Source organism: Marmota marmota, unplaced genomic scaffold (assembly GCF_001458135.2).
Source record: "Marmota marmota marmota unplaced genomic scaffold, marMar, whole genome shotgun sequence".
NCBI lineage: Eukaryota > Metazoa > Chordata > Mammalia > Rodentia > Sciuridae > Marmota > Marmota marmota.
The window spans coordinates 6826662-6854464 of NW_025999990.1; the positions used below are offsets into that span (position 1 = coordinate 6826662).

General features: G+C 42.8%; 1 protein-coding gene across 4 annotated transcripts; it reads right to left on the reverse strand.

Moving 5' to 3' along the window:
• Positions 1-3552: 3552 nt before the first annotated feature.
• Positions 3553-27534, reverse strand: Serpinb5 (serpin family B member 5). 4 transcript variants are annotated; one of them, XM_048806113.1, is made up of 8 exons: positions 27520-27534; positions 25020-25144; positions 18866-19040; positions 16431-16568; positions 14183-14300; positions 11844-11986; positions 7806-7973; positions 3553-5337 (listed from the first exon to the last, which is right to left on the reverse strand). In XM_048806113.1, the coding sequence occupies exons 3-8, from the start codon at positions 19031-19033 to the stop codon at positions 4936-4938; spliced, it is 1137 nt and encodes a 378-aa protein (XP_048662070.1). In that variant the 5' UTR covers positions 19034-19040; positions 25020-25144; positions 27520-27534; the 3' UTR covers positions 3553-4935. The 4 variants fall into 4 exon arrangements, with proteins under 4 accessions (XP_048662070.1, XP_015337806.1, XP_015337805.1 ...); XM_015482320.2 differs by lacking the exon at positions 27520-27534 and adding an exon at positions 25425-25589; XM_015482319.2 differs by lacking the exons at positions 25020-25144; positions 27520-27534 and adding an exon at positions 24825-24978.
• Between the last annotated feature and the right edge of the window lie 269 nt (positions 27535-27803).

Here is a 27803-nt window from a genome sequence, read left to right on the forward strand (position 1 = left end):
GCTTGTCCTTAAGAGACAATCAGTTCACTTATTTTAAAAGAGAAAGGAAAACGAAGTTTCTGTTTTTACGTCCCTGAGGACCTGAGGTAGCATTTATGCTAAATCCCACAGTCATTTGAGATGTCAAATGAATCAGAGACCTAGGACTCAAATGCCTGGACTCTTGCTGCTGAAACGCGGCTCACCAACCAGGTCTCCAAGGCCTCCTGTGGGCAGGGGGACCCTGGAGGAGCACTGGGTGGAAGGGACGCTCCCCTCAACCAGGCCTGCGTTCAGAGTCCAGGGCTGTGCTGCAAGCAGCCAGGCCAGCATCTGCCCTCCTCTCCCAGGAGGCTCTACCACAACAAGCGGCTGCAGCAGGCTGGGAGGTGGCACTGGGCTCCTGTCCTTTCACAGGTGCTCACCCTCCCAATTTCAAGCACTCAGGACAGCACTCTGTGAAGTTTGACATTTCCTCGTGACGTGAAGGGGTGGCGTGGAGCAGGCTGCCTTTGGCTGTCCCTATGGACCAGAACAGGGAGGTGCAGAACTTACTGAGCTACACGCTGGCCCATCAGAAGACCGCACAGGCAGTAACGTCCTGGGCCCTGCTGCCATCAAGCCATGGGGTCCCCAGTACCCGGACAGTCACAACTTTGACCTGGGTTCCTGCCCTTTCCCTGCAGGGGAATTAGCCCCTGACTCTACAGTTGCTGTGAGAGGAGGCAAGTGCCCTGACTAAGCCCGTGGCTGGTGGACCCTCTGACACCGAGATTATTCTGGATGATAAGAAAAGAGCTGCCAAGATGAAACAAATATTCAGAAACTTATTAAACAGGGATGAGAGGTGGGAGGGAAAGGGAGAGAGAAGGGAAATTGCATGGAAATGGAAGGAGACCCTCAGGGTTATTCAAAAGTACATACAAGTGGAAGTGAGGGGAAAGGGAAAAATAATACAAGGGGGAGAAATGAATGACAGTAGAGGGGGTAGAGAGAGAAGAGGGGAGGGGAGGGGAGGGGGGATAGTAGAGGATGGGAAAGGCAGCAGAACACAACAGACACTAGTATGGCAATATGTAAATCAATGGATGTGTAACTGATGTAATTCTGCAATCTGTATATGGGGTAAAAATGGGAGTTCATAACCCACTTGAATCAAAGTGTGAAATATGATATATCAAGAAATTTGTAATGTTTTGAACAACCAACAATAAAAAATTTAAAAAAAATATTCGGAAACTTGAAAAGAGAGGAGATATGAAAGAGAGAGGAATTCTCTCAGGTACCCCGATGTCCATTTGCCAGTGATTCGTGCCAGTTGGAAGATGGGGGCATCGAGCACGGGAGCTCTGTCTCTGGCCGCAGTGTGCAGGGGTTCAGATCTGGCCACCAACACTCAGCTGTGACCGTGAGCTGATTAAATGTCTTGTCCATTGTCAGCTCCTCGTTGGTGAGAGGGGGTCACGGTCTCCTCTTTGAGTTTTTTTGAGGGTAGCATAGCCTCAGTTTATCAGTGGGCTGCCCTGGGCAGGGTGCTGGCAAAGCACAACCCAATTCTTTCTTTCCGATGCCTTTTCAGCCCAGCTCTGCCCGATCTTCTTCCCATCCCCCAGACGAAATTCCCCAGACTAAAGCTTCTCCAGCCATTTTCAGACATTACCAGACATTTTCAGAAATGATCAAGCCCAGAAATCTAAATGTGGATTCAGTCTCTTCTGACTTAAAGCCTGGCCATCCACCACAGCTGGGCTGTGACCGAGGCTCACTCACCCACGGGGAAAGGCAGCGGAAGTGGCCTTGCTCACCATTTCTCCCCTTCCCATCCCTCCTCCCCATTCTCACACCTCAGTGGGGCAAGGGCAGGAAGCAGAGGGCTGAGCAGAGGGGCCTTAGGAGACTGGTGTGTGGCCATGTCCTGTGGGACATGCCAGGCACCCAGGGCTGGCTCTTCCTCATGGTGTTCTGTGGGTCCTCTGGAGGCCCCTCACCCTCACTGCACAGACCCTCTGAACAGAGTCTCCTTCAAAATGACCAAGCCCGGCTACTCCCACCTCACTGTGGCTAACAGCTCACAGGTGTCCTTCCTCCTCCATCCAGCTCCAGCCTTCTTCATGCTCTGTCTTAGGGACCCTGCACACTGCACCTGTCCTTTGGGTAGAGGCCTGGCCCTCTCTCCTTTGCACTATTGGTCTCGTGGACCCAATAGCTCTGTGGTGGGGCCTGTTCTGGACATTGTGGGTGTTTAGAGATGTCCTCCCAGAAGTAACAATAAAAATGACCCCTAAAGGACAGAACACCCCCAAGCCCAGTTGTAGACTGTCCCAGGCAAGTGTTAGTCAAAAAGTTCAGTGTTTCCCAAGTTTCAGGAGACAATGGAAGCACCATGAACGCTTGGCTCAGGATACTGAGCCTTGATACTGCCCTTCCTCTAAACACTCAAGTCCGTTTTCACTGTCATCCCATCTTCTCTATCATTACCTGGGAAGATAAGGAAGATGAGCCAAGAGTGGCAAAGGTTGGTTGGGGCCACTCTCAGGAATCCTGCACAAACGGCCTTTTTTAGATCAGGGGGGTGTTGATCAGCATTCAGACTCCACTTTTATTGCAAGAGAACACACATCAGTCCAAGAGAAGGGGGCTATTGACTCTGAGATTCAGAGACGACATGAACCATTTAAAACAAATGAATGTGGCACTGAGAAAAATGCACTTAATAAGAAAAGCAAATAGCTTAAACCTGCACAGCTTACTTAATAAAGTTACATTTTGAGGGAAGGACCCAGGTGAAAAGGGCTGGATATCAGCTCCATGTCCTCCTAAGGTTTGGAGTCATGTGACTCTTCAGGGGTTGAAAGTCATATCACCCCCTCCCCACCCTGGTCCTTTCTTCCCTTGGACGAATGGGGCACAAAATCCCTTGGCCAGAACAGAAGGAGAAAAGGGTAGCATTACAGTTCGGATCTGGAATGTCCCCCAGAGGTTCCTTGTTGAAGTCTTGGTTCCCAATGCAGCAATGTTCAGAAGTGACTTAGGATGTGATTGTATCATAAGGGAATCTGATCTCAATGGATTAACCCATGGATGAGTTCATAGTTGAAGGAAATATTGGGAGTGTGTGGAAACTGTAGGATGCTAGGCCTAGTTGAAGGAAGTAGGTCACTGGGAGCATGTCCTGGAAGGATCTATCCTTGGCCTCTCTCTCTCTCTCTCTCTCTCTCTCTCTCTCTCTCTCTCTCTCTCCTGGCCACCATGAAGTAAGCAGCTCTGCTCCACCATGCCCTTCCACCATGATGTACTGCCACCACCCCAGAAACAATGGAGCCAGCTAACAATGGACTAAAACCTCTGAAACCATGAGCCAAAATAACTTTTCCTCCTTTATGTTGTTTTTCTCAGGTATTTTGTCATGGCAATGGAATACTAACTAAAATAGGCAGTAATTATCCTTTCTTCTTTTTAGTTTACCTCAATCCCTAAAAAAAAAAAAAAAAAATTATACACAGGAATGTAAAAGCATGGCTTGTTTCTGTTTTAAAACAGTAATTCTAACTTAGTGATAAAGAAATCAAGATACATAATTCAATAATATTTTATTGTCAATAGCACAGAAGAAATGCAATATTGAACCGTCAGATGAGGAAAAACCTATTTACAATGAATGGCAAGGAACAGATGAAGGAAGGCTGTCACAAAATCTGCAGTAAATATATCCTTTTGGTAGTGAATTAATACATGAGCCTGCAACATAAATAGCCAACCAGAAACACTTTACAATTACTATCAATGTAGATTACAAAGTCACAATCTAAATTAACTATAGCCATATGCTGAAAAGAAAATGTGTCAAAACATTTGGATATCAGCTCCATGTCCTCCTTTAGAAGTAAATAGCTTTACTTCTAAAGGTTTTAGATTCCTTTCCTTTTCCACTATTTATCACATTAGACAAAGAGACAAGTCCCTTTAACATTCAAAAAATGATTTTGTTGGCTATTATGAATCCCTGTGGATTCTAAGCCCATGGTGTCCAACATCCAAACCATTCTGAGTCAGCTAGAAGACCCTGCCACCAGTCCAGCAGCAACCAAATGACCAGGTGGGACTGCTCTCAAAAATGAAAGTCAAAATTTTTTTAATAAAGCTGAGCTTCTCCTTGGGGTCTCACATTTCAGCTACTTTATCCAACATTTCACTATAAAAGTTCTGCAAACTGTTTTCATAAGCTAGTGACATACTCATTTGTCAGCAAAATTTGACCACTTATGGACTGGAGTCTTGATTTGTCTGTTTTATGTGAATATTTTATATTTTGTTGCAGAAATAATGTTAGGGTGTTGATTTACAGAGTACTGTTTCAGACTCTGTTGATGAAGCTCCATAACATACCAAAAGTGCTAGGCCCGATGTGCGATATATCTTTCTAAAAATCCCAAACATTCAGAGTTTGAAAATACATGTATCTCTCAAGGCTTAACATAAGGACTTCTGTGCCTATAGCAGAGAAAACAGGGGTCCAAGTTTTGTAGGTCCTATGCACCATAGTTTCTTTAGACTTTCGGGAAGTGAGAGTATCTAGAGTATTCTATATCCCTGTGAAGAAAGGCAAAGTTCTGGGTATAACATCCTACAGACCTTCCTTATAGGAATTTCTGTATGGAACACTGTATGTCTCTCCAGAATCCTGGACAGTTTGACAAATAAAGAATAAATATTTTTCCTCTAAGGCAATTCCTTTTCATTAAAAGTATATGTCCTTTTTTTTATGGGGGGAAAAAAGGAAACAAAAGAAAGAATTAGAAAATAAGGGCCTGTTGTGTGAGGGCTACACATGACAAGGACCAGCTGCTTCCTGATCTAGCAACAGTAACAATTTATCGTTTCTAGGAAATGAATCTCTGGATGCAGAGTTTATAGAAATCTGCATCCAGAGACAAGTCAAGTGGGTCTTAACTTGGGCTAAGCCACTTCAGGAGAACAGAACTTGCCAAAGAAAATGATGTTTCGGGTTTTGTTGTGCCTGATGATGTAAATAAATGGGTGGTCGGCGTTAAATTCATCCTTGTGTTGCAGGATCCGGGATCCTGGCACCTCAATGGACTCCCCGCCATCTTCATTTATTTCTAAGCACGCTCTGTGAATGACATTCGACAGGGCCACTCCCTTGGTCTCTGACATTCCAGAGAAATCAGATGTATCTTCGTTAAAGGTATTTTTCAGCCCCAGGTTTTCCAGACTAGACTTGGGGTCAATGATCTTTTCCACCTTAAACTTGGGAAGGGAGAGTTTGACTTTGGCATTGGCCATGGTGCTGGGATTGGTCCACTGCAACAGCGTCTCTGAGTTGAGTTGTTTTTCAATCTGAAGGACAGAAAGGAAAGGAATTTAGTTTTATGTATCTCCCACTGTAAGAGACCTTGCTTGATGGAAAACATAAAGAGTTTTCATGAGTCTGATTCTGCAGCAGCCTGGGTGGAGCTTCATCAGAGATGGTGGAGTACTTCTGATAGGAACCAGTGTCTCTTGTAAGACCCACCAGCCACGGGCTCTGTTCTCCTCCTCCCCTACCACAGTGCTCCCTCTGCCCTGAAAGTTATGAGGGCATGGTTTTAATTGGTTTGCTTTAAATTACAAACTAGCTTTTCAGAAAACAGATGCATGGCGTATAATGTTGTACACACGAGAGTGAAATGAATATAAAGCTAGAAAGGTTTTTATACATATTTCCTGGATTATTATTATAAATCTAGAATACCCATGGGCTGGGCACGGCATGAAATTTAACAACTCAAATTAAAGGTAAAGTTATTCTTTTTAAAATTGGAACTTGAACTTGAGTCATTCTTCAAGTCATGGGCGGTAAAGTGGGAAGTACCTCGGAATGTGACATTATTTGAAATAAGGTCAACTGCAGGTATAATTAGCTAAAATGAGGCCATTAGGGTGGGCTCTAATCCGACTGAGTTCCTTATAAAAAGTAAGAAACTGGACAGAGACAGACACACACACAGGGAGAAAGCTATGTGAAGGTGAAGGAAGACAACAGGATGGAGTGTGGACACGCCAAGGGACAGCAAAGGCTGCCAGCCACGGCCAGGAGCCAGGCGAGAGACACAAGCCCACTCTCCTTGCAGCCCCCAGAAGGAACCAACTTGCCAACACCCCAACCCCAGGACTGTGGCCTCTGGAACATTGAGAAAATAAATGTGTGTTATTGAAGCCACCCGGGGTGGGGTTCTTTGTTATGGCTGCCATCACAAACTCATCCAATGTGTATTCTTACACATTTCTTTCTGAGTCTCAAAAGACCATTTTCTTTAGTTCTATTTCCTTAAGAAAAATACTGACACATTTATGAGAGTATTTTAAGTAAGGTAAAATCCAAGACAACTGAATAATCGCGAAAGATCAAGACATGAAATAAGAGAATAAAAAGAAGAGAATAATACGTCAAAGAAGAATGAGGACAGAAATTCATTCAGGTCATAAAAGGATGGAGGTGACAGTAACAGGTAAGAGGGGGACTGGTTAGTACCAGAGGCCTAACTGGGAACACACACAACCTCTGCTCTTCGAGAACCCCCTTCATAGGTAGACCCCTCTTCATAGATATGTAGACCCACGGCCCACACGGCCCGGGGCTGAGGCCCAGATGAGGAGAGCTAGAACAGAAGCCAGGGAGGGGAGGTCCCAGAGGGAAGCGGGGGTGCCTCAGGCAGCTGGGCAGAGACTGAGCCCAGTGGGAAATTAAAGCTCATTCACAAGCAGATAGATCTGCCACTTTCATTGAACTTTGTGGCTATAACAATCTGAATAAGTGTAATAATATCATAATTGATATCACATAAAAATATATAAACTTTTATATTATAAAATAACATAATAATACAATAACCTGCATAATACATAAATTTGAAGCACAATAAAATCTTGTGTGGGTGTGTGTGTGCGTGTGGGTGTGTGTGTGTTTCAAATTTATTACACAGAATTAACCCTAAGGTAAGCTGTAGATTTTAGCTAATAATAATGTATCAATGCTGGGAGGGGAAGGAAAGATACTGGCAAATGAGATTGATCAAATTGTTATGTGCACGTATGACTATGGCATAACGAGTCCCACTGTTGTGTATAATTATAGTGCACCAAAAAATTAAATAAAATAAAAAGCAAAGAAAATTTCAAAAAAATATTTCAGTATTGGCTTTTCAACTATAACAAAAGTACCACCCTAATGCAAGATGCTAGTAACTGGAGAAACTATAGGATTGGGAGAGGGAGAGAGAGCATAAGGGAATCCTCTGTACTTTCCACTTGTTTTTCTGAAAACCTAAAACTAAAATAGTGTGCTAATAAAGAAATAAATGAAGCTTCTGTTCTCAAGACAGTGGGCCACGCAGCGCATAGCCTTTTGGGCTCTTCCCGCTGACATGAGGGAGGCTTCCTCGCCTAGGGGAGAGAACGTACCTCCAATTTCCCAGGCTCAGATCCTGGGTCTACATATCAGTGACTAGTTCTGTGACCATGGACTGGGTACCTACCCCTCTGTGCCTCAGTTTCCACAGGGCTGCCGGAAGAATTGAATGAGATCCGTGCACATGGGGAATGAAGCACCATTCCTGGCACATCCTAGGTGCCAAATAAAAGTTGGCTGTTCTCATATTAAAGAGGAAAGGCCCCCGAAGCCCTTGGAGATGACTGAGCCAGTGGTGTGTGAGGCAGTTGGCCGCGGGATTCTCATGCCCCACACAACTCAGTCCAGGGGCCTCTCTGCCCTCTCTGCCATGGCAGGGCTCCTGCCTCCCTGTACATAAGCACTGCCTCCTCCTCACCTTCTCCAAGCCCGTCGACTCATCCTCCACATCCTTGGGTAGCAGGATGAGCATGCTGAGGTGCTTATTTTGGAAAGGAAGCTCAATGATCTTGCAGTTGATGTCATCAATGTTGCCCATACAGAATGTGGCCTCCATGTTCATCATCTGCACAGGTTTGGTGTCTGTCTGTTACAGGAGACAAGTTTGGACACGTTAACAAGCAATTACTTTCAAGCACAAATATATATACACCATACATACACAAAAACATAAATACACACACCACACCCTTACACAGAAACACACATAAATGCATAAAAAATAGGAAGATAGCTATATACACACAAATTTGTTCATATGGTTTTGGATCATTGTGGCTCATGATCCAGCCTCTGGGATTCGAGCCACACTGCACCCAAACCATCAAGCACTGACCTGTGTTAAGTTTATAAATCCTTTTCAAAAATTATCCATGTCCTTTATAATTCTATGTGCTATATATTATATAAACTATATATAGTACTGTATTTGCATATATAAAATATTAGCAGTAAGACAGTCTAAAAATATATGAAAAGTTTAAGTTAGTGTCTATAGATACTTATGATTTTTGAGATCTTTAAACAAAGTCTTGGTGGAGCTGACTTCAAAGTAAATTCTACTTGCAAACCCACATACCTATTTACAGAGTGCTTCCTTAAAAATGCCTAATCAAAAAAGATGTGGCATATAGAAGGACAAAACTGTATTTGGTTTGCCCTCTCTATTTGTCTTTGAGACCTCTCCCCCTGTCTCGTACCTACTCAGATCTGAGCAGATGGAGAGTCTGGATTGGAGATATGAAGACCAGGTCTTGGTCCCAAATGTGACACAAGCAGATGCTACAATCTAGAGCAAGTCTCTCGACCTAAGTCTCTGTTTCCTTGTCAGTGGAACGAGGAGATTGGAAAATTCATAATAATAGCTATGGCTGGGGAGGGAGGAAGAGAAGAGAATCAGCGGGGTGGGAGGTGGGGGTACACACACACAGCAGCCCAGCTGTTGTGACTTTTTTTTTTAACTCTCTAAAATAACTAAGACAAAATGTTAAGTTCATGAAGTTGGTTGGTAGGTACACTGTGTTTCTTTTATTATTCACTATAATTTTTTGTGTGATTGAAATATTTCATGATTTTAAAAGATGAGAGTTTTCTTTTTTTTTTTTTTTTTTTTTCTTTTTTCTGAAAGTCCCTTCCTCCAGCTTCCATACACTCCACGCTCCTCTTGCAACAGGGCTGTGAAAGGGCTATAACCCTCAGGCCTCTATCTCCCAGGACCATGCAGGCCTTTCCCTCTCTGGGCTCCCAGGATCCAGTCTCCTACCTCTGCTACCGAGGGTTTCTGAAGAAAAACTAATTCATACTAAGAAGCGAAAGACTGATAGTAGTTTAGGGTAACTTACTGTCTTCATATGCACCTCCCACAGGTAGTTTCCTGTTAACCTAATCTCTTTAGGGGGAGACTTCCAGCTTCATGTCAGTCCTTCAGGGATAACATCACAGTAAAACCTGTACCTCTCTGGGATTTTTCAAACAGTAAGCCGCACCTTACCCAGCACCGCTCTCAAAACACAGCTATGCCTTCCTTATTTTGCTTTTTGTACATACCTCTATCTTAGCACTTGCCACAGTGCTAGGAATATTTTGTGGTTATCTTTTCACCTCCCACCTCAACTGGAATATAGTCATGGCAGATACAGTCATGTCTTGATCCTGGGATATCCCACCAGATAGTACCTGTTTACTAAATATTTGACTGATGGATGATTGAAAACTTCAGTGCTAAAGTATAACCAGAAAGCGAATTATGATAGGAAAACATGTTGCTTTAAAAATTTACTGATAATTCTTCCATTTTTTTAAGAAGATATAGATTTGTCTAAAAATTTCCATCAGGCTAGACTGCCAACAGTTTCTGAACATGCCACAGAGTTGTGTCCTCCAAAAGCTATCATCGATTTCACTTGTCAGCACTGAATTTAGGCACAACAATCCCATTTTCTGAAACACGCATTGAGACATGTTTTGAAAACAGTACTAAATAAAAACTATCCCAGAAAATACAATATAAATACAGATTAAGCACCTCTAGCCTGAAAACCCCAAATGCTCTAAACTCCAAAAGTTTATGAGCACCACCTTCATGCCTATATGAAAACTGTGCCTAACATGAAAGTTCCACACATGACCTCATGTGACAGGGCAAAATACAGAGCACTAAAAATGCTGCGTGAAATCACCTTCATCCTATGTGCATAAGATGCAAATGAAACATAAATGAATTGTGTGTGGCCCTGGGACCTTAAGAGTGATGCCATTAAAACACGTTTTAGATTTCACTTCAGCAGGCCCAGGGACCCTTTGCCAACCCTTCCTCTGAAGGAGAACCAATCACCAGTCAAATGAGCTAGAGGAGGCTGGCTCCATGACTCTGTAGAGGCTGTAAGGTCACATTCCACTTCAGCTCCAAAGGAAAGACAACACTAAGAAGTTCCAAGGCCATGATTAAATCTGAAGAAACCATAAGTGAAAACTTCAGAGTGTGAAGAATCCAATGTGTCCTTGGTTCCCAGGCAGGCCTCTGGTGCAGTCAGTCCTGTCCCTAGCAGTGAGCTTTGAGAAGACCACTGCAGTTGGGAAGCTAAGCTCAGGAAGAGGAAGTGGAAGGAGGACCTCCTGGCTCCCCTCCACACCCTGGATATTTTGAGTAGGTAAAAAGCAATAATGGTGGTTGTTGGCCTCTTCTGGAGAAATATCCCAACAAAACCCAATGAGGTTTTGTCTCATATTGACTGTTTAAACAAACTGAGGGGCTGGGGATGCAGCTCAGTGGTAGAGCTCTTGCCTACCATAGGTGAGGCCTTGAGTTCAGTTCCCAGCACTAAAAACTGAGTTTGGGGGATTGACAGGTCATTCATTCAACAAATTTGCAGACAACCTTAATGGCATGTCAGAATCTGCCAGGAACTACAGACACTGAGATATAAAAGCACCACCCTCATGCTGTGATAAAGCCCACACACCAGTGGAGGTCAAAAAAAAGCAAATGATTAGATTTTACTGGAAAAAGTATACTTGAGGGTGGGCAATGTATGACTAAAACCCCATGGAAAAAAGCAAAAGGCACGGAAGTCAGTCCCATGAGCCTGTATCCCAAAGGGCTTTTCTCCTGAATTCTAGCATTAAGGTGCTGCTTATTAGGCAAAAACAAGTGATGGATGCCAGGTACTCGTGGCTCAGAAAAATTAGAATTGATGCGTAGATTCGTCAGGGTTAATAAGCTACCTTCAAGTATGGCAGAGACTCAAAGACTGCTGTGGGTCTAACTTCTTCACGCCACTCACCAAACCACATCTTCATGTGGATCCCTGCATTGTCCTGGGTTCTCCCATGAAGTGGGTCAATTTTCCAGTCTCAGCTATTTCGTTTCTTTTACAAAAGAGGTGCTTCACCTATGTCTGAGTTATTTTTCACATAGTCACCTCAACACTATTAATGAGACTGCCCTGCAAAACAAGCTTCTCACCCTGCCCTGTTGCAGATGGGTAAGCTGGACTTTTTTCTTCAGAAAGTCAAGAAGTGCTTCAAACCATCTTTTAAGTTAGACATTAAAATATCCAAACTGGGCTGGGGGTGTGGCTTGGTGATAGACAGCTTGCCTAACATTTGTGAGGCCCTGGGTTCCATCCCCAGCATTAAAATTAGTTAATTAATTTCATATTCAAATCATGTGCTTCACTATCAATAGGTGAGAAATTGAGATCATGGAGTAGATAGTCAGGAAAAAGATTCCTAAGTGGTCCGGGTCTCACAATAACCCAAAGGCTTCTGCTAGAAGGATTTAGTTTGCTCTTTTTCTTTCCATTCCTCTTCCTTTCTCGCTGAAGGCCCCATGCCCTCATTTTCTTTGTTGGAATGAATTCTGATACCTCCTCCCCACACACATACACACCCCTCCATTGCCATAACAGGTAGGATCTGCAGTAGGATCCTTTAACCATCCCATATGGCCACATACCTTGCTGACTCTGAAAGGGCATTCTTTTGTTTCTGATTCAGGGAATTTCTTCATCCACTTTCCAACAAAGTAGGCAGCATTAACCACGAGGATTTTGGTCTGGTCATTTACACTGTTGTCAGACAAAATGTTCTCAAAATGGCCTGCAAACAATTTTAGAAAACCAAAAACAGCAGTTACCCTTCCAAACTACATCGGTTACACACATGCATATTCAGTCACTGGGGATTTACTGCTTGCTGGACTGGCACCATGTAAGGCCTGATAGGATTGCAAGTCAGATTTTCTTGTGCTCCTGGGCAAATTCATGGTCCCTTGCTGTATGCCTGGTCCTGTGCTCAGCCTTTTCATATATATTATCTTACTTTTTTCACAATGGCCCTATAAGACAAAGATCATCATCCCCATTTTAAAGTTGAAGAAACTGGGCTCAGAGAGGCCAAGGGGCTATCAGCTGAAAAGCTTGTCTGATGCCAAGACAGGCCCTTCCCTTCACCCTAAGCCTCTCTACTCCTCTCCCAGGGGTACTCCTTGCAGGCAGGTTATTTGTCCCAGAGTCAACTTAATCACCAGAAGCTCAATCACAGCTGCAATTATTATGGCTCTCAAATTCTCAACAGACAAAGCAATTCAACAGTGATAATCTCGTAATACAAAGAAATCCCCATATTTGAATAGCACTTGACATTTTTACAAAGATTTTCACATCAATTCTTGGATCCCACTTCCTGGGCTTGGACCATATGAAAAGGACCCTGTACTTGGTTTCATGTTCTGCTATCACATTCTTAAGATTTTTAATAAAATTTTCAGTAAAGGATTTTATTGAAATCCTGCATTTTTGTTTTCTCACTGACTGTGCAAATTATGTATCTGGTCCTGCCAGATATGTGTGTTGAACACATAATCGTTTTATTGGAGAAACTTGAAGATTAAAGATGTTTTTAATCCAGTAAGTGGCAAAGCTTAGATTTAAATCCTGAGCCTCCATTTCCAAATTTAGAAGTCTTTTCATTCAACTACCTTCTCCAGTCAAAAACCTCAAATGCATTACGATTTTAAAACAAATGTCTGTTTGAGAGAAAATACAATTGCTTAGGAATTCTAAAAGTAAAGTTATACCACAGCAATTGAAGCAGGAGCTGCCTTTTGTTAATAATTTTTAAAGATGTGCTCAACCTGGCTATATATCAAAGTTTCTCTTTACAGAAGAAATCAAGAAAATTTATTTCAATAATATAAATATAGGTAGGTAGGTATGTGTGTGTGCACATGTGTATACATCTGTATCTACCATTTGTTGGTATATGTTATCTAATTTGATTCTAACAACAACCACATGAAAATTAAATAGATTAAATAGCATGTCCCCCGCCCCACCCCCCGACATTTTACAGTTCCTTAAATTGAGGCTCCTTGTCCAAATGCCATAGTTGATAAGTTGTAGTGCCTGAATTTGAACCTAGGTCCTAAATGACTCCAGAGTTCCTGTCAATTTCATGTCCTTACAGGTGGACCTCATTATTCATGAGTCAGCACAGAGGCAGACCACTCTGGGCTCTGCTCATTCACGAAGTAAGTATCCCCGGAAGAGTATCCTTCCACACCAGCAGGGTCTGCCTTAGGCTTCCCTCCCTAAACTAACACTATAAATATAGCCCCTGGAAAAGAACATCATCATTGGCCTGCCATCCAAGTCACTTCACTTCCAACTTCTTCCTATCAAGGAAGGCAATTCACTGGGAGGTTTAATGGAGGGTGGAGGGGTCTAAACAGGGAGAATCCTGGGAAGCACTGAGCAGAGGTGCTGCCAAGGGACATGGGACCATCAGAGAGCACAGCAGCATAAGGATGGTGAGGCTCAGGACGCGCCTCCACTGCATTTGTTTTCTCATTTTGTCTTCCTGTGTTTATCTGTGAATAAGACCTTTTGTCCTCTTTAATAAATTGGTAGAATTTTTGAGCCAGGAGTGATATCAAGGATCATCAAATTATACCAATCCTTCCATTTCTAGACTTTAAGACTTTAAAACTGACCTCATGCTTTGCCCAAAACCCCTCTGTTAGAGGCACAGCTGTGGCTCCACTGGGGCGTGTGGCAGCTTATCAGAGGGCAAGGCAAAGTGGACTGAAACTGAAATACCACTGATTTCTGCCAAGCAATGAGATGATATGAGAAATTCCTAGAAAGGCAAGTTGTTGACATGTCTTGATGGACAAAATTGAGCCTGGATACAAACATCCAAGGAATCCTCCAGATGCTCAATTTTTATGAGTGGCTCAAGGATTCAGGAGAAAGGAAGGTCTATTATTCAGCAGAACAAGTAAAGTATACTTGCCGTCGGTGAGATCCTTAATGGAGCTGTTGATCTGACCTTTGGTTTCTTCCAGTTTATCCTTGAAGTCCACGGTTTCCAATTCTTTTGCATACGGTCTCTTTGTAGAGCTAATGAACTCCTGAAAAACATCCAGTTTGTAAATTCACAAAGTACTCATAATCTATAATCAATCTATTACATTGTTACACAGTTATAACAAAAGGATTCTTAAATATCTATTACCATGGGTACGCTTTCCAATTTGGTAGCATGAACTGTTTCATTTACTCAATTATAGGACAAAATCAATTATTAAATGCATCCACCAATTTAGTATCTGCTTCCGGGAAACAAAAAGAAACTATGTTAAATATGCACAATTACAAAATGAATGGCAGCTTTCTGTTCAAATTCCACTGAATAATATGAGAATTGAGCAAATTGAATTGAATACGAGTTGCATTCTGATATAAGAAAAAAATGAATTCCAATTTCAGAAACATTAAAAATGTGTATATATCATAGAGAAAATGTACAGAGAAGAGAACTATGAGCAGAAAATCATTATCCTTCTTGAAATAAATAAATATGCTAAAGACCCTTGATACTCAGATAACGGTCCAAGGATGAAGAGCCACATCACCATCTGGGATCTTGACAGAAATCAAGAATCTCGGGCCCCACCCTAGACCCACCGACTCAAACTGTACATTTTAACAAGACTCCGAGGCATTTAATCTGCATGTTAAAATTTGAAACATAGTGCTATAGACATCACGGCGGTGGCTCTAACCTTAATGCTTGTTTAAAATGCAAAACCCTAAACACTATTGATCAAGACATCTGAGGCCAAGAATTTGCTTTTCTGACAAACACCCAGGTAGTTCTGATGCAGATCAGCCCTCTTCAAACCACAACTGTTTGTACTAGTTAACTAGAAATTTCCAGGAGCTATGAGCTCAGAAAGAAGAGCAACAGAAAGCAATCTAAAAATATTTAAAATTCAATTAAAAACAAAAACCTTGCAACTCCTAGTTTGGCTGAAATTCCAAATGTTGAAATGAAGGTTAAACCAAACTAAAAATAACTTGAATGTCATGTCCCTTCACTTCTAAGCACAGGGCTCCTGCATTTCTTCAGAGCAGCTAAGGCCTTAGCCAATTAACTTAGCTTCAGATAACTGCAACTCAGCCTTGGGACTGACTGAGTCAGCAGGCACCAAAGAAGAACTTCAGAAAGGCTCAGCAAGAGGAAGACCCTTCATTGTCCTCTCTGCAACAAAGATGTATTAAGTATCTCCTGAAGGACCACCTGGGGGCATTGAAAGTTTTTCCATGCCCAGCACCAACTCACATCTCAATTTTGTTTAATTTCCCAGATGATTTTTAGAACAAAAATGGTCGCATATGTGTGTCTTCAAGGAACGAGAATAAACTCACAACAATATCTAGCCACTTATGTGTCCTCAAAGGGTCTCAACAAAACAAATACCTAATGCAGAAAGGTATAATATAATGACAAAAAGGCTTTGATGGAGATCTAGCGTTTAGATTTAGGAAGTTTGAAATTCTGACCAACCAAACAAGAACTGAATCAACTCTTACTAGAGAGAGAATCTCCTTGTAGTCTAGACTGTTGGCTATGTGTTTCAAATAGACTTTAAAATATTATGTATGATACACCCTGGGATCAAGAATCACAATGTTCTTCACAGGACTGCTTCAAGAAACGGCTGAACTTAAATAACCAGAGCTGCCTTATATAGACCCACATCGGACCAGCCTCGTAAAACAAACAAAACCAACTTGTGGCTGATGAAGAGTGCTAATTTATGGTTTATTTTTTGAATTGATCTTTGAGGAACACCAGGAGAACATTCTGTACAAAAACAAATGAGATGGGAATCCTAAAACACCCTGGAGCCATATGTCCAGCTATTGAGGAGTTAGAAATTTAACTCAAGAGTTTTTTGCACTTCTTGTCTCCAGGGATCCATTTGAATACCCCATTCTCTCAGAAAAGAAGCCGGGAAGAGGCATAGGAGGTGTGAGTGTTTGAGAGGGAAAGGGAAGCCCACAAACCTCTCTCCACTTGGAGCTAGAAGGTGTTGAGTCCCACAACATTCAACCTCTCCAGGGGGACTGGTTTATTTTAAGAAGTCTTAAGTCAAAAACGAACATCTTAGAAATGAATGTTGCAGGTCTGACAATGTGAAACGCCATTCCTGGAGGAAAAAGATAAATTTTGCTAATTGCTTTCAACAACTTACTGTAGAAGGGTTCAGTGATTTGTCTACATAGAGCCGCTTGATTAGTTTCAAAGAGTAAAAGGAACTGAGTTTATTTACATCCGAGGTGACTGTTTGAAATCCGAAGTGCACATCTTTGACATTGTCAAAATGAAGAACCTGTTAAGAGAAGCAGCTCATTAGCAAAAAGCATTTCCTCTTCCTGATGAAGTGGACACCTTGTGACAGCAGCCACCTCAGCACACAAAGCCCTTTTGCTCTGATGCTCCCATAAAGCCAAGCCTCTTGGCCTCAGCACTGTGGACATTTGGGGCTGGGCAATTCTTTGCTGTGAGGGCCTACCCTGGGTGTTGTATATGCTTAGCAGCCTCCCTGACCAAGTAGGTGCCAGCAGCACTCCTCCTCCTGTGCATGACAGCCAAGACATTCAGACATTGTCAGATGTCCCCAGGGTGGGCTGGGGAGGGAAAAATTGTCCCTGTCTGAGAAACACTACCATAAAGATTCTCTTCTTAGTAAACCAAGGAAAATGTGCCCTTTCTTCAAAATGATGCCACTTAGCACTCACACAAAAGGATCTCCCCCCTGGGGAAGATTAAGCTGGGTTATAATTTCTATCCAATTTAGAGACCGAAACAAGAGATTCATACCAAGAGAGACAATCACTAGGCAGGTTTGAGTCCAGAAGGGAGGTGCCCAGAGCCGCAGTCCAGTCTCCCTGAGATGCTTTAGCAAGTGCTAAAGGGGCTGTTGCACCTCTGACAAATGGGGGCGGGGGGGGCTGCCTGGGAGAGTGAGAGTCTGATAGCCTTGCTTTGAATCCCAGCCTTCACCTATTAGGAAGGTAATCTTCTGTAGGCTGTCAGATCCTCACCAGCCTCTCTGTAAAATGAGCCGAGAATGCCTACTTTTCTGAGTTCTGAGGATTTACAGGTATTACATTTAAAACACCTAAAATGCTTGGATTCAAACTATTATCCTTACAGTGATAGTCTAAGCCATTTAAAATTCAGATGCTGTCATTTGAAGGGCTTAAATCCTTTTATTTTCTTCCTAACTTATATTTTGTTCCAAACAACAGTCAAGAATCTCTTCTGCTCTGTGGCACTGCAAAAATGTGATGTCAGCTAGGACGAGTCTCTCCTCACTCCATAGCTCAGGACGGTCAGACCTTGACTCCACAACTCAGGTTGCACTGCAGGGCCAAACTGGCTGGTCCAGGCACTGCTCAGCTCTCCTGCAGAATGATGAGCGAACAAGCCCAGAAGATGACAGAGCCCAGCACCTTCCTTTATTGTTGTTGAGGAGCAGACCCCCTACCAGGAAGTGTTCTTCTCAGCCTTTCTCTAAAGGGACACAGGAAATGAGGAACAGGACTTGGGGTAGGGAACGTGGGAGGGGCAGTTCAGAGACAAGGTCAGATAAGAAGGTGCAGCTCCTCTTCCCAGGACTGAAGTTTCTCCCTCAAACCTCACTCAGTGTCAAGCCCAAGTTCTCCACCCTGACCTAAATGACATTCATGGGTCATAATGTCAGGACAACTAGGAATAGAAGAAAGTAATCCCTTTTTAAATGCTTATGAGTTCCTGGAAAGAAAGATTGCTGAACCTAGAGCAATCAATATTAGGAATAATAAAGGAATGAAATTAAGAGGACACTCACCTACTGTCTACAAGAACACGAGGATTTAAAATCATAACCATCAGGAAAATTATCTCATCTAAGGTCTAAGACCCACACAAAGCTAGACAGTCAATCACAGCCAAAAAGAAATTAAAACATCTATGCACATATGTGTGTATATGTAAAACACATCATCTTAGCCATGCTTCTTAAATGGATGGTAAGCCCCCCACCGAGAGAAATCCAAAACATGTAAACACAATTCATTTATTTGTCCCTGCTACTTAAAGGCAGATAATTTAAAATGTGACTTCTCTATTAAAATAAGTGAGGATAAATTCTAGGACAGAATGCTTGCATTATGCTTGCATCTTAAAATGAAGCACAAAGCTATAAATAAATTTTGCACTAATGTGGAAAACTTTGTTCTGTCTGAACGTAGGATGGAGGTGGAGGGTAAATTTACACTCTTTCTGCTCAGGGTATTTTCAGTGGAACATTTAGTGTACCTCCTTGATTAATCTTCGCAATATGACAGATGAAAGATATCAGGTGACTTGCTGAAGGCCACCAGCAAATGGCACCCTGTGATTGCCTAGCAGATCCCCAGTTTCTCCATCACAACCATGTGCCTATACTAAGCACGGGCTGCAGGACACAGAAATGAGCTTTCACATTTAAAAACAGGTTAAGAGAATCCTGGAAATGACACAACCCTCCACCCTGATCGACCCAGACCACCAAGTCTCCATTTCTTTCTCTAGTTCCTGCCCATGGATTCTGATAACTGCCTCCCCGCTTAACGTCAAAACAAGGCATGGGGCTGTGGTTACCTGTCCAATTTCATTTGCTGTGTCACCTTTGGCGCCTACTTGAGCAAGTGACAAAGAAGTGGAGAGACAGATTGGGGAGAAGAGGACATTGCCCACTGGCTCCTTTTCACACAGTTGTTTGAACAGGTCAACAGCAAAAGCCGAATTTGCCAGTCGCAAGGCATCCATCCTGGGCCTGGAAATGAAGACAGAGGAGAGGTGAATTTTCAATGTGTATTTAAAGTGTTCTCAACTGCATTCGGTCAACAAAGTAATGGTCTTGGGTAGGAAGAAGGAAATTCCGAAAGAGAGCCAGTTGTAAAGAGAGCTGTGGACAAGAGTCCGAAGGCATGTGAGGTCTTCATTGTGTGCCACTCTGCCCAGAATCTCCAAACTCGGGCCTGGTCAGCCACAATGGCCATGGTCCGGAGCCTAGACGTCGCACTATCTCTTCACATTAGTGGTCAAGTGGTTGACAGCACCAATCAAAATCAGTCGGTTTTATTTACCACATATTGTTTCAATTAGGATTTTGTTTAGGTCATACAAAATTGACTTTTTTGTAGATTGCAAACAGTCATATTGCATCAGTTTGACATGGTCAAAAAGACATGTTGAACTCCTGATTCATAACCTGTGATGTGACCCTAATAGGAAATAGGGTCTCTGCAGATTTAATTGGTTAAGATAAGGTCATACTAGAGTTAGGTGGGCCCTGACCCAGTATGACCAGTGTCCTTAGAAGAACAGGAGAAAAGACACAAAGACACACCAAGAGGGAAGATGGCATGTGTGCACACAGACACAGAAAGCAAAGATGGCATCGAATACCCCCAGGCAGCGCCTGAGCCCTGGTGTCAGGGAGAAAGCTCCACTACTCCAGATAGGGGACTTCCCTTGGCCAGGACCAGCAGATGCATAGGATGGCAATGTATACCTTATCCCCGAACAGAAATTCATAATGCAAAGCTATGAGACTAAAATCAAGGAATGGACCCCTGATCATCAAATATTTCTTAAGAATTCTTTGATGAGACATATTGCTTGCATAGAATGGACTCAAAAATATAATATGTCTACATCTCAGAGTCTGGAAAAGCAAGTTCATTAGCAGAAAAAAAAAAAAAAAGCCTTGTTGACCCTGTTCATTTCATGCTCACTGATCATCCCCCTAACCACTGACTTCCTCCTTCTCTTTATGTCTCTGCTAAGTACAGCAAGTGCACTCAGCCATAGCACCCCTTACAAGCCTGCTACAGGTGATCTAAAGTCATGGTGAGCATTATGCTCTGCTTTAAAGCCCACAACCACCTTCTCCTCTTGAAGTAGGGGTGTTACTGAGACCACCAGAGCGTCCTGAGACAAAAACTGGAAGACTGTGGAGTATTTCAACCAGCACACCCACCAACTAAGGAAATTAAAAAGAACTCTTCACAAAAGGTTTGGGGAAGCCGGGCATAGTGGCACACACCTGTAATCTCAGCAGCTCGGGAGGCTGAGACAGGAGAATTACAAGTTCAAAGCCAGCCTCAGCAACAGCGAGGTGCTATCTCTATCTCTGAATAAATACAAAATAGTGCTGGGGATGTGGCTCAGTAGTGGAGTATCCCTGAGTTCAATCTAGTGACAGAAAAAAGAAAAAAAAATGGTTTGGGGAATGTGTGCAAGAGACTTTCATGAGATCTGGTTCTTCCTGCAGCACATTTAACATTGACAATGTTGAATTCATCTACAACTAACATTCAACATGTACATGGAGTCATGAGCTATTTCTTCACCAAACTTAGATCCCTGCAAACTTTTCAATGCTTCCACAACTTGAGGCCTAATCACACTGAGATTAATATGAAAACATACAAACTGCTTTAGCAAACACAAGTAGTTCCCCCTAGCAAGGGTTTACTAATCCCCCAAGAAGACAAATGATAATAATTTTGCATAGTCAATAAAATCAACTGTGATTTTAGTGATTTCTTCTGGGCACAAAAATTGTGCTGAAGAACATGAATTAATTTGTTGAAGGAGTTTGACTACAAACACTAAGAATGGGTCCAGGAAGTGGACCAGTAGTAAGGAAATAACCCATTTTACCATTTTGTTTGACTAAAACATCTTTCATTCATAATAACACTTTGAGATACATTTACCCTAAATGACTCCATGAATACAGCTTTTATATAGCTAATTACACAACACATGCTGTATTTAATGCAAGACTCAGACATCAGGGTGCATGACTTACATTCTCCATCAGGGACCTGGATCTTAGAGGCTGTCCCTCTCAGTGAGTTCCTTTCTTTGCATGGTTATTCTCAGTGTGTGAGTCCAAACCTGTTCACCTTCCTGTCCTGATGCTGACTGGATCTTTTCTCAGTAAATTCTCTATGCCAGTGAGTAAGATCATACAGCTCTTAATATTTAAGGTCCCTATAGAGCATCACTGGTTGATGCTGGCCAAAAGTATCAGAAACGTTCTGTACATGGTAAGATTGTAGTGGCACACAACCACCAATTAAGAAATCAATGAAACACTGCATGATAAATTTCATCAGCTGTTCAGCGTTTAGTCCCAAATGACTTAAAATACTATAGGGCTGATCTGAGACAGCTCAAGCCATGACTTTGGCCAACTGCCACCACTGTGTTGCAAGACAATGAAAGCATTTAAACAAATCTCAGCAATGTTAGCAATATATTTCCAGGATAATATCAAGCTCCTACACAGATCATTTTGTATCAAACAAATGTTATAAAAAATTATAGGTACAACAGTAGAGATTAGCAATTCCCACACAGTGAATTTACACATCTAATCACTTGTGTTCAAAGTATTAAAATTGCTATAATATTTTTCCATTTTATTATCATCACCTTGATACAGATAGATTTATTTGTCTTCATGAAAACCTTGTAATGACATTAATAATGATAAGTTTGTTCATAACTCCAATATAGAAAACACCACACCTTTCAGCCACTTCAAAGTTTTGAAAGTTTTTTTGTTTCTTCCTTTCTTTTTTGTGTTTTTTGCGGTGCTAGGGATCAAACCCAGGGCCTCATGCATGCCAGGCAAGCACTCCACCACTGAGCCACACCTCCAGCAAGGCACTTTTATTTTAACCAGAGAATACTGAGATGGAAATTTAATCAGTAAAACAAATGCAGTTTTAAGAATGTATATTAAAGCCGCTTATTTTTGCAATTTTTTGCGAAGGTGTTCTAAAGTCATAAACTTTTAAAGTGGTTCAAAATCTTGGAGTGGGATCTAGTCTGGCTCCGCCTCTTCATTTTGCAAATGAAGAAAGTGAAGCAGGATGAAGATGAAGTGATTCTCCCAGGCCACCCACGCAGGGAGTGAGTGGCAAAGCCAGACCTGGAACACTTTTCTTCTACCTCCACGCCTAGTACTTCCCACCACACCTTACCACCTTCTTTCTTGGCAATTCTGGCTTTGCTGGCATTTACTCTCTCAGAAGTTTCTCAGGTTCCAAAATCCCATGTGTCCTGAATGACCCCACTTAAAAACACCAAGACTTCCTGTGTATTTTTCTTTTCATCAACCCATAACTTTTTGCTAATGATTTTCTTACTTGAAGGCGCTCTGGTTCTTTCTGCCATTTACATTGCAAACTCTTAATATTATAAAGCTGTCATTTAATGGGCAGGTCAAGCACTGAGGCTTCAGAAAGCAAAGGTGAGTACAGCAGGAACCTGCCTCTATCTATCAGTCTACTGGCTGGGGCAGGTGAAGTATTTAGATAAGGAGCACAAGTTACCATGGAAGCACTTAGCAACACCAAACCCATACTGGAAATGTCAGGGTCACCTCCTCATAGACAGTGACATCTGAATGAGTCACACTCAAAGTCAGTCCTAAAAGAAAAGCAGAACTTAGCCATGCAAAGATATGGGCCAGAAAGAACTAGCACAATTCAGAGACTGTGAGTGGCCCCAAATGAACAGAGACTCATATAGTAGAATGGGGGAGGGGTACTCATTTCCCTAGACTGCTAGCTTATCACTGCCCCCTCTATAAAGGTTTTCTAAGTTTGTAGGGCATCTAATCCAATGGGCCCTAAACTTTTTGCCTTTAGGCCATTTGAGGGAGATGAAGGTCCTTTGGAGAGGGTGACTCTACACCCCACTTTGCCTGGGATAATCCTGGTTCACATCTGTTATGCTGGCATTAGGAACTGTGCCCCATCACTGATAAGCATGTGATCTGAACACTATGGATTCTTCTACTCACAGACCATCTACCTCACTCTTCTGCACACGGGCATGTGTGAAACACACACACACACACACACACACCTATATGCATAGTTTTTTCATTCTTTAAAAACTGAATATTGACTCTGTCCAGGTACTAAGGTATCTTTTAACCTGCCTCATTTTACAGAAGGAGCCATATGTTGAAAAACTCTTTCTTAGGTCTTTAGTGTAACCAATACTTGGACAACACCTCGAGAAATCTTGCTATTATATTATAATGGAATGGAATGCCTAAATACTATAATGGAATGCCTAAATACTCAGCCTCTCTGGTTCACATTCTAACTCTAGGAGTAAAGTCAGTACCTGGTTAAGAAAATTATATTCTTTTTACCTTTTTCAGGGTGGAAGAATATTATGAGGATTAAATGAAGTGATTATGGGAGTAAATGAGTATGGAAAGTGCCTTAGTAGGAGGAAAGTAGCTGCAGCCATGAGTAATAAAGTTCATTGCTTAGCCTTCCAGTGGCAGAGGAGCCTCTGCTTGGCCAAGATATTCTGAAGCATCATGTCTGCTCCTGTTTCTTTAAAAGCCTGACCTTGACCACAGACCATCCCACTACCACCTTATAATAAATGAGTGCCGAACGGGGCCACATCAGAATGGCCCAAATTGCTGAGACTGCATGCCCCAAAGTCAATTTGCAACCCAGAAAGACTGAAGTGGCACAATTCAAGGCGTTAGGAAGCAAAGACAAAGCTGCTGACTCATTTTCTATGGCGAGTCCTTTCCTCAGACAGACTCCCATCTCTCCACTCATCAAAGAACCCTCCAACACTGACCCTGACTGACGGGGACTAAGGTGCAGAACCCACCAACTCTTATCGAAAACCTCTTGGGAGATGGAGGGGGTCAAAAGATGTTAAGAGCATGGGGTGATGGAAAGCCGGATCTATTTCAGCAATCCCACTACAAGCTGTGAGTCTTCGCGTGGCACCACTTCCACCCTGTGGTCCTCATCTACAAAACAAGAGGGCTCCACACACATGTGTCAAGTCCTCTAGTTCTGAGAATTCAGTTACAAGTCTATGGAACAACATCACATATTAAATGGATTTTAGGTTTGATTAGCTTAAAGGAAGCCATAAAAAATAATAAAAAAATAGATCCTATGAGGAAAAAAACTACAAACCAGCCCAATCTAAGACAACTTAAAAGTCCAAGAATCCACTTTGTTTAAAGTATTCCAAACCCCAGAAGCGGAGAGGGAAAATACTTTCTGCCTAGAACCATGCATTTGCCGAGTAGATGAACGTTCATGTGATGCTTAAAGCGCCATAAAGTAGAACGATCCATAAAGTCTGAATTTTGACCCCACAGTGCGCACACACCTTCTCAACTTTCTCCAGCTTTAAGAACCACGCCCTTTCTGGGACGAGCATTGCAAAATTCGCCCCGAGTTCCAAAGCAGGGCTGAAAACGTCCTCGGTGAACCACTGCTGCGCTCCACCACCACCAAACCCTCTTGGCAGGCTATTTCTTCACGTTCTGACCGTCCGTGGAGTGATTTTAAACCCACAGGGCGTTTCTGGCGTCCAAAGGGCTGGAAGCTGGAACCACCGCTATGGGGGATGCAAGGCAGCGGGCCACCCACGAAAGAAACCCACCCGTCCACTGGTTCACCATCTCGGATCACCTCCAATAACCATCCAATGAACTGTCCTAGAGGGGAAGTCGCAGGCCCTGTGTCCCCATTTTGCTTACCTGGAGTTGCAGTTACCCTGGGGAAAGAGCCGAGAGGGAAAAGGCAAGCGCCGAGCTCAGAGGCCTGGATGTGAAAGCTGCGACGCGGTGGCCCGGAGGAGCCGGCTCACCTGAGCCCCGCCCGCCACTCCCACCGTGGCCACGCCCAGCTGCGCCCTCGGTCCGCCCACCCGGGCGCTCTGGGCTCTTACTCACGCCTCTTGGCAGCTAGTCCGCGATTGAAAGAGATGATTCAGGCTGAAGTTGCTGCTGTCTGCACAGCTTCGAGGGCCTCGGACATGCTCAGGCAAGAAGTGGCTGTCGGTGGGTCCTGCCTTGGGCTAAATACATGCATGCATCAGTAAATAAAGCAACCCTACTAGACAACACAGGTCCAGAACGCGAAGCATGAAATAGAAGGAATCTGTGTGTGGTGGTCGGAATACTACAGACTAGTTAGTGGCACGAAAAGTACTCTACTCTCCTCCACCCTGCCCGTGTAAATTGCAGTAGCTCGTTCTGCTAGATGTGTGTGTGTGTGTGTGTGTGTGTGTGAGAGAGAGAGAGAGAGAGAGAGAGAGAGAGAGAGAGAGAGAGAGAGAGAGATCATTAGCAAAATACTTAATAACAAGTTGATAGGAGAAATCATGAATCATGATGGCTGGCTGAGGGAGTTCCAATAGATTGCGCAGTGTTGCTCTGAAATCTCCGTGGAGCCTGCTCTTGACATGGTCCAGGTTTCCCACCTTCCTGCAGCACCTTCATTCCATGGACCTCCTCCCCTCCTATCCTATCTGTACTCAGGAAAGTACCTGAAACCCGGCCAGTTGCTTCTCTGCTGTGCTCGCCCTACTGTTCATTTACTATGTTTCATCATCACCTATTTACTTTACAGTCTCCTCCTCATTCATTTTGAAACACATGCACACAGCAAGGACTTGACGTACAGTATGCAGTCAATGAATGCTTGCTGGTTAAATGAATGAGAGCCACTCATTAGCTAAACTAAAATTAATTGATAGCTTCCCTACCTGCTTGTGCTGCCCACCCCCCTTCCTGTATTTTATTATTAACTAGGATCAAAGTCATAAACTAAATGAGTTGAACTCTGAAAGTAATATTTCAGGCATTAGTGGAGCAAGTAGAGGCAAGGTCATAGGAGGGGGTGTGGGCAGAATGCCTCTTAAAATTTCATTATCCAGCTGTAGTGAGGAAAATGTGTGTTTGAGGGCAGAGTCATAAATTTGCAATCTGACTCTACCACTCATTGCTAAAGAAATCCTAAACAGAGTTCTTATTCTCTAGCCATGATTCTTTTTCTGTAAAATAAGGCATACATATATACAAAGAGACCATACTTGTGAAGTATCTGCACATGGTATGTGTTCCCTAGTGATGGTAGTTATTACCATTTTGCCTGTTTTTCAAATGTGCCCCGGGAATATCACAGTGGCCAAAAGGTTGGAGCGTGATATTGAGATCTCATTCACCACAATTATTTATTAAACACCTACTGAATGCTTGCTACTATGGTCCATAGATTGTAAGTGATTTGCACTTAAATCATAGAGCTATCCTCCCTTTTGGTGTTTATTAATTCCCTGGGCAACACTCTTATTCAGTGCTTGCCCACTTTAGGCAGAAATATTTCCAGTGACAGAAGTTCAGCAACACCCAAGGAAGGCTGAACACAATACCTTTGAGTGATTCTGACTGTTTGAAAGTTGGAGGCACCATTCCATTAGGGATACAAGACACACTCCACAGACATCTTATAATAGTTCCATCAGAAGATCAGAAGTGAAAGCAGTGAAATGTCTTGCAGCATATAATAAAGAATGTAAGCCTGATGCATGGCACAAAGGGAGTTCAGAGAAAAATATGACCCTTTCGTCCTTGGAGGCAGGGTCACTGGACATCAGAAGACCATTCAGGCCAGGAGCAAAGAATGAGCAAAGGTGTAGAGCTGGGATGACACCAGTTATACTGGACAGGGATATTAACCAAAGGTTCCTGCCAAAAGCATTCGTGTGTTGAAGTGTCTGAACCCAAGCAAGGCAAGGACTCTGAGTCTCAGTGTAACATCATTGACAAGACAATTGAGCCAGATCAGTGGCTATCACTCAGTGGCAAGAGCATTAAACTTGTGATTCTATTTGACTGAGAAGAACTTTTCCTCAGTAACATCTTCTCCACGGTGGCCATCAACTTAATTCCTTTTAAAGTCCACCCCAAAACAGAAGAGTAGGAGAGAATGGAGTTATACCAGCAGTTCACATTTATAAAGCCACATTTCAAACTAGTACCTAGAACACAACAGCTGAGAAATTCTAGGGGAGAATGGCCTCAAGAGTTTCTCGTGCTGTCAACATGGGAACTCCGCCTCCCGCTTTCAACTGGACACTGTGACTAGAGTCTGTGATTAATTGATTAAGTACCTGTTGAAAGTGTCAGACCCTGGGCAGGACTCTGGAACAAACAGCAAGAAGAGTTGGACCTAGGTATGGCTCTCAACAAGTCTACAGGCTAGCAAATGTCTATGAACCTGAGATCTAGGATGGCTGTTACAGTGTAAAATGTATACAGCTCGAAGGAAAGGCCTGGAAGGAACAATATTGTCAGTTATATTGCAGGAGGAGTTTCTAGGCAGCAGACATAGAAGAAAAAAGTTCTTCTGTAGTCAGAAAGCAACAGTATGAAAACAGCTATAGGTTACTGTTACTATGTGCAGTTATCAGTCTCTTCTCATGTGGAATCTTGAAAATCCAGCTCCAGAGCAGTTCTGATCTTTCTTCCTCTGGGTAAAATTCAAACCTATGAAAACAGATGCAAAATCAGATTGTACAGTTTCCTCTAGAATATAACATACAATTTCCTTATTATGCCTACTATTAATGGCCTCTTCCAGCTAAAATCTAAGCAGGATTTTTTTTTTCTGTTTTATTCTCTATTCCAAGGACCAATCAGCATCTGACTCATAGCTGAGTACCCAGCACACAG

Excerpts from the sequence above, each read along its gene's own strand:
- Serpinb5 (XM_048806113.1), bottom strand. The coding sequence starts at position 19,033 with ATGGATGCCTTGCGACTGGCAAATTCGGCTTTTGCTGTTGACCTGTTC. Across the intron at positions 16,569-18,865 it reads CAGCAAATGAAATTGGACAG|GTTCTTCATTTTGACAATGT; the intron begins GTAACCACAGCC and ends TTCTCTTAACAG. Across the intron at positions 5,338-7,805 it reads AGTCGACGGGCTTGGAGAAG|ATTGAAAAACAACTCAACTC; the intron begins GTGAGGAGGAGG and ends TCTGTCCTTCAG.